The 13,885-nt window shown below is 45.9% G+C and overlaps 1 protein-coding gene across 1 annotated transcript in view; it reads left to right on the forward strand.

The window, feature by feature from the left end:
- The window catches only part of Ubr3 (Ubr3 ubiquitin ligase), a 53,320-nt gene extending 39,964 nt beyond the window's left edge, over window positions 1-13,356 (forward strand). The window contains exons 12-29 of the mRNA XM_089702195.1: window positions 633-796; window positions 1,063-1,199; window positions 1,498-1,658; window positions 1,728-2,214; window positions 2,416-2,513; window positions 2,820-2,894; window positions 3,203-3,344; window positions 3,723-3,829; window positions 4,158-4,302; window positions 4,533-4,668; window positions 4,884-5,577; window positions 7,783-8,011; window positions 9,234-9,503; window positions 9,738-10,009; window positions 10,506-10,748; window positions 11,544-11,902; window positions 11,972-12,097; window positions 12,345-13,356. Of these exons, the coding sequence (XP_089558321.1) occupies window positions 633-796; window positions 1,063-1,199; window positions 1,498-1,658; window positions 1,728-2,214; window positions 2,416-2,513; window positions 2,820-2,894; window positions 3,203-3,344; window positions 3,723-3,829; window positions 4,158-4,302; window positions 4,533-4,668; window positions 4,884-5,577; window positions 7,783-8,011; window positions 9,234-9,503; window positions 9,738-10,009; window positions 10,506-10,748; window positions 11,544-11,902; window positions 11,972-12,089 (3,837 nt within the window). The 3' untranslated portion in view covers window positions 12,090-12,097; window positions 12,345-13,356. The remainder of the gene's footprint in view (window positions 1-632; window positions 797-1,062; window positions 1,200-1,497; window positions 1,659-1,727; window positions 2,215-2,415; window positions 2,514-2,819; window positions 2,895-3,202; window positions 3,345-3,722; window positions 3,830-4,157; window positions 4,303-4,532; window positions 4,669-4,883; window positions 5,578-7,782; window positions 8,012-9,233; window positions 9,504-9,737; window positions 10,010-10,505; window positions 10,749-11,543; window positions 11,903-11,971; window positions 12,098-12,344) is intronic.
- Window positions 13,357-13,885: the final 529 nt, after the last annotated feature.

Below are 13,885 nucleotides of genomic sequence, written 5' to 3' on the forward strand. Positions count from 1 at the left end.
TATACGGGCTTAACCGCAGTTCAGTTATCTATACATCGACTTTGATCCAGTTCTGGCAGCGGAAAGTGGCAGCGTGGAACCAGTGGAAGAAGTCGAAATAGTTCGCGACACAAGGACGCAACAACACCCATACTGATACTTAAGTTTTGGTGATTTAGTAAAAAGTTAACATGTCGGTAATGATTTTTTTGAAGTAAAGGACGCGTTGACAGTAAAATTTTAAATTCGCGTCATGGCGTATTGCCACGTCATCAAGTAAAGCTTGGTATCTTTGTTTCTTGTTAAGAAAGTTTCACTTGTGACACATTGAGATAATACTACTACGTATGGAGGAGACACCACGAACAAAATCTGTGCGCCATTTTTTGCTCTAAGTTTTAAAAATTATTATCTAGTTAGGTATTTACCGATGAAAGTTATTCCTTTGCACTTTTCCGTATTATTTGTGCAATATCGTAACACACACGAAGGCATATTTGATGCGTTTCACTTTAAAACAAATAAAAAATGAGCGTGCAGTTACGCCATATGGCGTATGTTGAGCGGAACATGAGTGATGTAGGCGGTGTCGTCTCCATATGTATATCTCAATGTTGTGACACGTGTTTTAACTAATAAATGTGTATGTGCAGCTGTCGGTGTACCGCGCGCCGCCCCGCGGCTCGGAGGCGCTGGAGCAGGGGCTGTTCGTGCCGCGCCCCGTGGTGTGGGAGCGCTACTACGACCCGCTGCACGTGCTGCGCCGCGCCGTGCACCGCCGGGACTTCCACGCGTCCATGGACCGATTCGCCGCTTAGTTAGTGTGCTGTTGTTAACCTGTTACAATCAATTTTTCACCTTCAAGAAAATTTCAAAAGTTCTGCAAATCGAGGGGACTGTTTAATTTTGGGATTTCGGATTCACTTGACCGAAGTTTGAAAACTTTTGGAATTATTTCAATTTTCGATTTCGAATGTCGATACTGACTGATGTAATTGTACATTTTTATAATTCGAATTACTAATAATTATCCAAAAATTATCAAAAGCCATTATATAACAAAAAAACGTGTAAATTATACAGCGTGGCGGAGAAACGCAAGGCAGAAGGCGGCGGGTCGGCCAACACAGCAACGGGCAACTTGTGGCCCCCGCTGCGGCCTGCGCGCGCGCCGCCCAACGTGGAGCTCAGTGGGGACCCCAGACAGATCTGCACATCCGGTAAACAAATAGTCAATTCAAATATTATAGAAAAATTCTTATATTGAAATCATAATTTCTTTATTTGTCGTGATGTAGACTACATTTTATATAAATACAGTTGAACGAAATTTTTTCCGATAAAACGATTAGAAATAATTTAATTAAAAATGCTTGCAGCCAAATTTTGGCTATCGATAAACGCACTAATCCGGCAGTGGGATCTTGTTCTATAAATATTTTTATGTAATCAATTTAATTTCTACGTATTCAAAATCAAAAGTTCACTGTGTACAATATTATGTTGTATGTGTTGCAGGCGTGCTGCACGCGGCGCTGCTGGCGGTGCTGCACCGCGGCGTGCGGCGGCGGGACGGGGGCGCGGGGGGGGCCGCCGCGCCGCCCGACCACGTGCTGGCGCTCGCCGTGTACCTGCTGGACGCGGCCGCCGACCTGCACCGCCAGCTGCCGCCCAGCGACGTGAGTGCGCGCCCGCCCCGCCCCTCCCCGCCCCCTGCGCCCCCACTGACCGGCTCCCGTGTGTTGCAGCGCTCCGTGTGCGTGGCGAGCGGCGAGGGCGTGCGGCGCGGAGCAGTGGGCGGCGTGCCGCTGCTGGCCGCGTTCCCCGGCGGCTCCGTGTGCAGCAACGCGCGCACCGTGGTGGCGCACGTGCCGCCGCTGCACGCCGCCGAGCAGCTCTACCCGCAGCCCTACCACTCGGACAGTCAGTATCCCGCACACACACACACAGTGGGCGGCGTGCCGCTGCTGGCCGCGTTCCCCGGCGGCTCCGTGTGCAGCAACGCGCGCACCGTGGTGGCGCACGTGCCGCCGCTGCACGCCGCCGAGCAGCTCTACCCGCAGCCCTACCACTCGGACAGTCAGTATCCCGCACACACACACACAGTGGGCGGCGTGCCGCTGCTGGCCGCGTTCCCCGGCGGCTCCGTGTGCAGCAACGCGCGCACCGTGGTGGCGCACGTGCCGCCGCTGCACGCCGCCGAGCAGCTCTACCCGCAGCCCTACCACTCGGACAGTCAGTATCCCGCACACACACACACAGCGGCGGCGTGCCCACACACACACGAACACACAAACAGCTCTGCCATCCCCAATGGCAATCTGTCTTTCATTGACTGACTGTCCTTTCCACGACAACAACAAAATAAAATCGAGTTTAAATTAATTTTCCAACAATTATTCCAATATTAAAACGTGAAGTGTACCCTGTCGCCAGGTGACCCGGAATGGGAGGGAGCTGAGGCCGGCGAAGGCGAAAGCGAAGCGGGCAGCAAAGTCGCCTCCACTGCACTAGCAGTGCCGCAACCCATGCAGGTAACGTGTACAAACATTTATGTACGCACACACGCACGCAAAGTCGCATATATGCGTACGCGCACGCATACGTACACGCACTATTCAATAGCATAGACCCATTCTCTTTCGTTTAACAACTGATATCAAGATTTTCTGAATATTTATCGTGAATAAAGTTATTTGTCATTAAACCAGCCTTAGTATCCTGGTCTTGGAATGTAAATTTACTTTTTACAAACTAATATTTACTATAAAATTTATAACATTCTAACTATTTACTTATAATTAAAAATATTAATTAATGATTAAACATTTGTTTCTTAGATGGTCCGCAACAATTCAGTACCAGACGACCAATCAGACGCGGGCGGTGATGCGCCCGAGATTAGAGCTTTAGAGGTACGCCATTTATTTGAGAACGAAATTCACAGCGCATAATTTTTGTATTAAAAAGCGGTAAAATATTAAATTTAGAAGTGGTTTTGCCATCTACTGATAATATATCTGATAGTCTATTTCATACATTTTTTTCATATATTCATAGTCAAACATTATTTGTCATTTTAAATTACAGTCTGGTAGCCAATTATTTTGCACATGTGAGTGTATATGTTAATTTATTATTTCCTTACATTTAATGACCGAAATAATGTTGATATCCATATTTATCTGAAACTAATAAAGATTTAATTATTTAATGTATGTAGAGTGGTGAAACCGGTGCGCTAGTAGTCCAGGGTGGGGGTGAAGCGGACACGGATATGGACATGGAGGGCGCGGCCATGTCGCTGGCTCTGGCCGCACATCACGCACATCAGGACCGGGACACGCCCCCGGACCATGCGCTCGGTACGTGCATATTTTTGTTTAATAAAATGCATGTCTTCACACTTTTTATTTACCAAAACGTTTCATACAATGTACCTTTATTGCTGTTAAAATTTAAAATATAACTTACCGATTGCGTGCGACACTGTCGTTTTTATATTCACATTTTTCTGCATATTATAAGTATGCGCACATCATTGTCTGGCACTTATAATATGTTCCCTCTGGATTAAAGTTGCGTATTAAAGTCACTTATTATAATATCGCTCCGCTGTGAAGTTTGAGATCAAGAAGTAAGAGAAAAGACCTTTAAATTACTGCTAAATTAATACGTAAAATCAATACTGAGTGAATATCTTCATCGTACTGAAATACTAATTTATTTAATATACATTACAGAGCTAGAGTGGGAAATGAGCGAGCCGCGTGCTTTACCGGCGCCGCTAGAACTGGACGCACCGCACGCAGCGCACTCCGCGCACGACGCGCACACTTCCAATACACAGGTATGGTATTTAGATAAAGAACACATTAGACAGTGTACAGTGTACACGAACCACAAATAAACAAATAAAGAAAAATAAAGTATACAGTCAAATATGTTTTGCGTAAAAAAACTTAAAAATTTATAATTATTTTATATTTGTATGCATTTTTTGTGCCATCAATTTATTTAGTGACTGGAGAGAAAATTTGAGAAAAAATTATCATTTCAGTGACAGCAATCTTAACATCTAAGAATGCTGAGATCTCCAGATGCAAAATAAATTGCACCTGGAATGTGTATTGTCAAATCAATAAAAGAGCCACTTTAACTTCATACACGTCCTGCAGGTGCAACTACACTCGCAAGCTGAAGAGCAGATCCCGGTGAACGAGTCAATCATCTCGCTGCTATTGAAGCTGCACTCGCAACTATCGGGTCGTCTCGATTCATTTTCATTGGATGAGCCTCCACCAGCCTCGCAAGAACCTATTGGTGAGTATATAGTGTGATGAAGAAAAGAGATTGACGTTGACATGTAAATAGGAATAGATGGTTAAAAAGAGGGGAATTATGTGACTGATTCAATGAAATCAGGAGAGTTAAATCGACCTCGCCACATCAAGGATATAGTACACAGAATAAAAATGATTTTATTTGCGTAGGATATACATAGATGAGTAATATAGATGGAAAACTTTAATATTATATGTAATTTTGTATAGGTGACGGACCACACTTCATCGGCCAAGTTTTACATAAACTGGCAGCGCTAGATTCGCGATGTGCAGATGCTATTCAACAAGTGCGACGTACCATGTGGCCGAATCAACGAGAACGGCAGGCGGAACAGAGAGCAAGGTATACATACACTTTTGCTTTTGTATGCGGGACATCTAAGATGTTTTCTGTATTTTCATATAGTTAATCTTTTTTTTGGATCAACTTTTAAATGTAAAATATATTTTTTATTAAGATATAAGTTTATAGTTTTATAGTTGTTCGTTTGGTAAAAATAAAAGCGATATTCTAAAAAAAGCGCCAAGATGAAAGGCTAATATGCGTTCGTTTGTCAGGGAGCGGCGCGAGAAGGAGGAGCGGTCGCGGCGCGCGCGCGAGCGGCAGGCGGCGCTCATGCGCGAGTTCGCGCGCAAGCAGGCGCAGTTCCTGAGCGCCGTGCGCCAGCTGGAGGGCGAGCACATGGAGTGGGACGACGAGCCCGTGGCGCGCGACTACGACTGCGTCATCTGCAACACCACGGCGCCCGCCGCGCTGCACGACCCCATCGGGCTGGTGGCGCTGCTGCAGTCCACGGCCGTGCTGGGCCACCGGCGGCGCGCGGGCGGCGGGCCCCCCGCGCTGGCGCTGTCCGAGGGCGAGCGCGCGCGGCTGGCGGCCACGCAGCGCGGCTCGGCGGCCGCGCACCACGACCGGCTGCACGACGAGCTGCAGCAGCACTTCGACCGCGACTCGTGGCTGCTCAGCGTGTCGGTGGGCTGGGAGGGCGGCGTGGCGGCGCAGTCGTGCGGCCACCACGTGCACCTGCGCTGCCTGCGCGCCTACCTGCGCGCGCTGGCGGCGCCGCGCCCGCCCAACCTGCACGTGGAGCGCGGCGAGTTCCTGTGCCCGCTGTGCCGCCAGCTGGCCAACAGCGTGCTGCCGCGCGCGCCGCCGCCGCCCGCCCCGCGCGCGCCGCCCGACCCCGCGCCGCCCTTCGCACAGCTCGCGCGGCAGGTGCGCGCCATGCTCGAGCGGGAGATCGCGCCGCCGGTACGTGACGTCACTTTAACACCGACTCTTTTCCACTCACACTAATCTACTTATACTTTTCCACTCATACTTATTATTTTTCCAGCCGAACTTCGATTCGTCATTTACTTTAACACAAACTTTTTAACTTACACTTTTTCACTCATACTTTACCACTAACACTTTTCCCACTCACACTTTTCCCACTCACACTTTTCCCACTCACACTTTTCCCACTCACACTTTTCCACATAATTTCCCACTCACAATTTCCCACTCACACATTTCCCGTTGACACTTTTCCCGCTCACACTTTTCCCACACACTTCCACACGACTTCCCACACACAATTTCCCACTCACACTTTTCCCACTCACACTTTTCCCACACACATCTACACGATTTCCCACTCACAATTTCCCACACACGTTCCCACACAATTTCCCACAACTCACACTTTTCCCACTCACAATTTCCAACTCACTTTTCCCACTCACACATTTCCCACTGACACTTTTCCCACTCACTCTTTTCCCACTCACAATTTCCCACTCACAATTTCCCACTCACAATTTCCCACTCACACTTTTCCCACTCACAATTTCCCACTCACTTTTCCCACACACATTTCCCACTGACACTTTCCCACTCACACTTTTCCCACTCACACTTTTCCCACTCACTCTTTTCGCACTCACAATTTCCCACTCACATTTTCCCACTCACAATTTCCCACTCACACTTTTCCCACTCACAATGTCCCACTCACTTTTCCCACTCACTTTTCCCACTCACACTTTTCCCACTCACACTTTTCCACATAATTTCCCACTCACAATTTCCCACTCACACATTTCCCGTTGACACTTTTCCCGCTCACACTTTTCCCACACACTTCCACACGACTTCCCACACACAATTTCCCACTCACACTTTTCCCACTCACACTTTTCCCACACACATCTACACGATTTCCCACTCACAATTTCCCACACACGTTCCCACACAATTTCCCACAACTCACACTTTTCCCACTCACAATTTCCAACTCACTTTTCCCACTCACACATTTTCCCACTCACAATTTCCCAATCACACTTTTCCCACTCACTTTTCCCACTCACTTTTCCCACTCACATTTCCCACTGACACTTTCCCACTCACACTTTTCCCACTCACAATTTCCCACTCACACTTTCCCACTCACACTTTTCCCATTTACACTTCCCTAACACAATTTCCCACTCACAATTTCCCACTCACAATTTCCCACTCACACTTTTCCCACTCACAATTTCCCACTCACTTTTCCCACTCACACATTTCCCACTGACAATTTCCCACACAAATTTCCTTGCACAATTTCCCACTCACACTTTTCCCATTCACAATTTCCCACTCACACTTTTCCCACTCACAATTTCCCGTTCCCACTTTTCCCACTAACACTTCCCACTCACAATTTCCCACTCACAATTTCCCACACAAATTCCCATTCACACTTTTCCCACTCACAAGTTCCCACTCGCAATTTCCCACACACTTTTCCCACTCACACTTTTCCCATTCACACTTTTCCCATTCACAATTTCCCACTCACAATTTCCCACTCACAAATTTCCTTGCACAATAACCCACTCACACTTTTCCCACTCACACTTTTCCCACTTACACTTTTCCCACTCACAATTTCCCACTCACACTTTTCCCACTAACACTTCCCACTCACACTTCCCACTCACAATTTCCCACACAAATTCCCATTCACACTTTTCCCACTCACTTTTCCCACTCACAATTTTCCACTCACACTTCCCACTCACACTTTTCCCACTCACTTTTCCCACTCACTTTTCCCACTCACACTTTTCCCACTCACAATTTCCCACACAATTTCCCATTTACACTTTTCCCACTCACAATTTCCCACTCACACTTTTCCAACTCACACTTTTTCACTCACACTTTTCCCACTCACACTTTTCCCACTAACAATTTACCACTCACACTTTTCCACACAATTTCCCTCTCACACTTTTCCACTCACAATTTCCCACACACTTTATCACACCATTTCCCATTCACACTTTTCAACTCACACTTTTCTACTCACACTTTTCTACTCACATTGTTCCACTCACATTTTTCTACTTCCACTTTTCCATTTTCTAATTAAATAAATTAAAAATGTATTACGCGTGTGTGTATGTAATGTGGTGTGCGCAGGTGAAGTCGCAGCTGTCGGAAGCGATGGGCAAGGCGATGGGCGACATGACGGCGATGGCGGGCGGCAAGCTGCGCCAGCGCTACGGCTCGTCGCCGGCCGCCATCTTCACGTTCGTGGCGTCGCTCGTGCGCACCAACCTCGAGTGCGAGCTGGTGCAGCGCGGCGGCCGGCTCGTGCAGCCGCCGCCCAGCCGCCCGCCCAGATACAAGCCCAGGGACGATTGTATCGGTGAGTCACTTGAGTTACTTAAATTGAAACAATTGACAATTGAAACAAAACATGAAAGTTTTTGTAATAAATAATAATCAATGACGACCTTAGATCATTAAGTAATGGATAACACTCGCAGGCGTTTCCCCTTTTGCTGAGGTATAAGATTATTCGAATCGAAAAATCTTATGCTTTCATAAAAACTACTTGCGTAATCGATTACAAACACTCTGCGTATTCGTAAAACATCGAAAGGACGTCTGCGAGTGCTCCGCTAAAAATGCCGTTTTGCACTGTCAAGTCTTGCAGAAGCAATTCAAACATGTCGAATATTAAAAAAGATGGAATAACCTTTAATTTGTGTATATTTTTTTATTTTTTAACGTACATTTCTAATTAAATGCAATTTCTAATAATCGTCGATGTATCGTTTAGCGATATGATCAAGACAAATAATCGAGTCATGTTTCGAGAGAGAAAGAGACGAGACTATCATGGAAAGAAAATATACAAATTTAATCTTTATCTACTAAGAGAGAAAGTTGAATTTAAAACGCGATAATGAACCGCATTCCTTACGAGACTATCTTTTAAAGAAATACAAATTTAATCTTTATGATCTAAGTTATAAAGTTGAATTTGGAACGCGATATTGAACCACACTCCCCACGAGACAACTTGGAATGAAATACAAATTTAATCTTTATGAACTTAGGGATAGAGTTGAATTTAAAAACTCGTCGCTTAAAAGGTCGTAAATTTTTACGACTTTCGTGACACAAATTATTTTTGTGAATGTGTGATTGTGTTTCAATAGTGTGAGTTGCCCTCCCCGCACCAAAATCAGCAGAAAGTTTAGTTAGAACATTTGCCAGCGTACTCCATCCATTACTTAATGATCTAAGATGACGACCGATAAAGTTAAAAAAAAATTCGGCTTAAATAACAGAGTATGATTTCCAAATAATAACCTAATATTGAAATGTGTACGGTGCAACCGTACAAAGCGCATCATCATCATTTTTTTATGTCACAGCATTTTCATTTTACATATAGCATTAGTTCACGTTAAAACTTAAAACGTCGAGAGCCGCGTTCGTGCGTAACTCTTAGCATTATATTTATAGCAATATTAAAGCATATTATTTTTAGCAGCTTAGTTTTAATTACTATCAGCAGCAGCATCCCCAGGTGTACGAACCGTACATAATGTGTAATTAACGTATTATGTCTATTGCAGTGCCGCTACTATCCGTGGCGGGTGCGCACGCGCGCGCGCTGGTGGTGGCGGGCGCGTCGCTGGGCGTGGCGGCCACGTGGCGCGCGCTGGTGCCGAGCGCGGAGGGCGGGGCGGGGGCGGAGTGCGCGGGCGGCGCGGGGGCGGAGGCCGGCCCGCCCGCGCCCGCCCCCGCGCCGCGCCGCCCCGTGCCGCTGCTGCTGCGCGACCCCACCGCGCTGCTTATGCACATGCTGCTGCTGGCGCCGGATGACACGCCGCATCTCGATATACGTGAGTCACTACCTGTACAAACCATGCCCAAAGCATGCACCTAATTAGATCAGAATATTTTCACTTTTTTCTGGTTAAAAATTATTATTTGTACACGGATTAAGTTTTGGTGGTTATGCGCATAATTTGACTTCAATAAAAACTGTTTCAATACATATCTATAGTATCATAATAATTATTAAACAAGTCCCCTACAAAAATAGAATGACTAATTACAAAATACGTGCTTTCCAGTGCACTTCACGTGCATAGTGCGCGCGCTGTACGCGCTCACGTACTACCAAGTGGTGAACCAGCTCGTGGCCAACGGGCGGTTCTCGCGTTTGCTGGCCGAAGCCGACGGGCGGGGGGAGGGCGGGGAGCCGCGGGAGGGGGAGGGGGAGGGGGAGGGCAGTCTGCTGGACGCCGCGCGGCTGCTGCGGGGGGCGCTCGCTGGGGATCACTTGTTGGACGATGATGCGCCCGCGCACAGTGCGGATGTGACAATCGATCAGATTGAAGAGGAGGTAAGTAGTATTTTATACTCATAATTATTATAAAAAGAAAAATTTCTGTATAATGAATGATACGCATTTGTTGTACGAATTAAAAATTTGTTATTCTGTGAATAATTTTGTTGGTTGTGCAGATACATCCAGTACCTATCTATTGTAATATTTCTTATTGTTCTACTATTTAAATCCTTTCCCTCAAAATAAAAGAAGTTTTTCCACACCAAGAAACCCACAGCAGGACCAATTTGAAGAAATTATTTTGGTCGGTACCATGACTGCGTTAGAGCCCGTAATTGAAACACACGAAAGGTGTGCAGTACGTGTAAAAATTTATATGTTCTGACCATTTTAAAAGGTCAAATTAAATTTTGATATTTTGTAAAATGTGTCAAACTCGTAAAATATCACACACACAGCCGGCTGCCGGACGTATGAAATGCTGTTTGAGTGTGGAACTGAGAAATTTTCAATTTTTTTTTTGTAATAAAGTTGTTCTTTTCCCCTTCAGGTGCAGGAGCTGGTGCTGCCGTACCTGCGCATCGCGGCGCTGGTCCGCAAGCACGTGTACGGCGGCGAGCTGCCGCTGGCGGTGGACGCAGCACACGAGTTCGCGGAGCTGGCGCGCTTCCTGCAGCTGGCGCCGGGCGGCGGGCGGGCTGTAGCTGCGCACGCGCTGCCGCCGCACGCGGCTGATGCGGCGCGCGGCTGGGCCCGCCAGCTGGCGCAGGCTGCCACCGGCGGACAGCTCGCGGTGAGTGGTGGCTTTAGGTGTAGGATCCGGCTCGAAGGACCGTTATTGTTATCATCAAACGGTCCTTTGAATTCCGCTCTTGTGAGCAGACTATCGATAAACTTGATTGGACTCGAATAATTCACTTCATCAGTTCTGTTTTTATTTTCTGAAACTATAATGTTACTATTTGTTTACTGTAAGCACACCCCGGACACTCCATACAAAATGATCGTTTTGACAGTCACACTGTAGAGACTGCAAATGTGTGTGTTAACGCTTTATGGTTGGCACATTTGTGACTAGCGTAAAAAAAATTCACGTTTTTCTGATGAAATACATCCGTAAACAGCACAATATCTAACCATTTTCTACGAAAAACGATAATCACAAATCCAAAATAATAAAATTACTTTAAGTCAATTTGATTAATGTTGTCAATCTTCGTTGCGTATCGTCCTTGCAGAAAAATATGGCCCATTTTATGTCTGATCGCGCGGGGGTGAGGTAAGTTTAATTTTGGCGGGAGGCGGAGAGTGTCCGTTCTGTAGCGTTTAGCTAATATTATGTATTCTGTGCTGTAAGTTTATACGCAGAGAACACACGATTTCGACTGTGTTCATAATTATGATAATAGTGGATATATCTTACTCATACAGATAACATATTTTTAATTTTTTGAAACAAATTTATAGATTTACCATTTTTTCTGTACAGTATATTTTATTGTGTTGTAAAACCTTTTATCAATTTCATTTAAAATAGAATACAAAATAAATTATCTAAATTGACTGCAACATTGTATGTGCACCGCAGATCGGTCGCGTGGTGCGCAGTCTGCACGTGGTGTGGACCGGGCCGGCGCTGCTCCGTCTGCCGCGCGAGTACGACCGGCTGTTCACGTACTACCACGAGCGCGTGTGCCTGCAGTGCGGCGCCGTGCCCAAGGAGGCGTCCGTGTGCCTGCTGTGCGGCACGCTGGTCTGCCTGAAGCAGCCGTGCTGCCGCCAGCACCAGGTGGCCGAGGCCGTGCAGCACGCCACGGAGTGCGGCGGCGGCACGGGCATCTTCCTCGTCGTCACCTCCACCTACATCATCGTCATCCGCGGCCGCCGCGCCTGCCTCTGGGGCAGCCTCTACCTGGACGACTACGACGAGGAGGACCGCGACCTCAAGTGAGTGCCGTCCCTCTGCCCCACCCCCCCACCTCCCCCCACCGCTCTAACCCCCCGCGTTGTGCGCAGGCGCGGCAAGCCGCTGTACCTGAGCGAGGACCGCGTGGAGCTGCTGCAGGCGCAGTGGCTGGCGCACCGCTTCGACCACACCAAGCGCACCTGGGTGTGGCACCGCGACTCGCTCTGAGCCCGCAGGTACGCGCACACACATACATGTGTATAACATACGCCCCGCCTTCTACACACATGCAACACCCATACGTACAATAAAGGCTCCGCCTACCTCACACTACACACATACAACACCTATCAGACGCCCCGCCTACTTCACACACAACACCCATACGTAAAATACACGCTCCGCCCACTACATACACAAACACACACCGTTTACAATGTTTACGAATTAACAATGTTTGTAATATGTGTTTAATATTTTCAGGTTTGCCGAAATCAGCATCGCAACGTACAGCAAGTGCGGCCGCTCAGCCGCGCTCGCGGGTCGCGGGTTCTGTTCCCGGTTGAACACTTATGTATCGCTATGTAAATAACCCTATTTATACTTAGACCGTTCGGTTCTGTGTGGAACCATTCGTCGTGTCAATTCGGAGAGTGATGTTGGATGCTTGTAAAGCGCTTAACAGAGGATTTAACGCATATTTGAATTTAATGATCTCTATTATATTGCATATAATATAATCGTTTATCGACGCGCCGTGTCCAAGTTGAGCCGCGGCCTCTGTACATAGCTTTGTCTAAAAATTATAATTATTGTTATACATAAGTAGGTATCGAAAATGTTTGCAAATTGATCATTGAAATGAATTGTTATTGGTCTGACTCTGAATTATATGTATAAGAAATGTTCTAAATTTGCGGTGTTGCAACACACCTGCGTATAGATGTTTTATGTTGTGTTGCAACACGTTCGCGTACAAATGTTGCGTGTTGTGTTGCAACACAAAATGTTTCGGTTCTTGTCGTTATTGAGCCGCTCAACTTGCACACCGGCGAGCACAGTGAGACGGGCGCAGAGTGCAGAGAGACATACATATATACACGTGTAAATACGAGGAGTAGAGTACGGGCTGTGAGTGTAGCGGTTAGTAAATTATTATTATTGCGTCGTGTAACCAGCTATGTGTAATGTTATGTTTAACAGTGTAATCGAAATTATTATTAAGTTTTGTACGCGTAGTCTCGGCTAAATCTCAAGTACATTGTTATGGATGCGCTCAATTCCGAGTCTGCAAGACTAGTGATGTAGAGGACGAAGCATTTTATATTATAACTGTAACTGTATAACTGTATAAACTTAGTGCAATGCTCAAGCGCTGTAACTGTCATTTGTCGTTTCGGTCTCTTTTGAATTTTAACTGTAGTTAAGAAATTGTTAAATTTCCAAAGGATAGCAAACGTGTTGCCTTATTCATGACACCAGTGGTCCGTTAAGTAATCATTTTTTTTTTTTTTTTTTTTTTTTTTTATATTTATTTGGTCCGCTAACTGGACGTTCCAACATTAAGAAATAGTGAAAATACAGTCATAATCTCGAAAATCATAAATATATAATAGAGTTGCGGCGCAGGCGCAGCCGCGGCGTCTTATTGTTAACGATGATAATTGTAACTACGATTGTTCTTGTATATATTCAAACATTAAAGTTGTTGATATTTCCTCAGTGTTTTATTCATCTCCTACCATACCTATTCCCTACCTATTCATTATAGTACAATGATATCAGCTTATATGAATCGAGTAAAAATTACTATAAACGTAGGGTAATCTCAAAAGAATGTGCAAAACATAAATACATGTTTTTTTTTCTGTCTAAGACTCGAAACAGCTGAACCGATATTAAACAAGTCAATAACTGCGTTAAAAACAACCGACTTCAAACTTGCACTTGCAACATTTACAAATACAGACAAAAATGCTCATAAAATAAAAACTACTGGGCATATCCAAATAAAATTTTTATGG

Source organism: Colias philodice, chromosome 13 (genome assembly GCF_061535455.1).
Source record: "Colias philodice isolate Cphi_HAF_F1 chromosome 13, ilColPhil1 Martin Lab GWU primary, whole genome shotgun sequence".
Taxonomy (NCBI): Eukaryota; Metazoa; Arthropoda; class Insecta; order Lepidoptera; family Pieridae; genus Colias; species Colias philodice.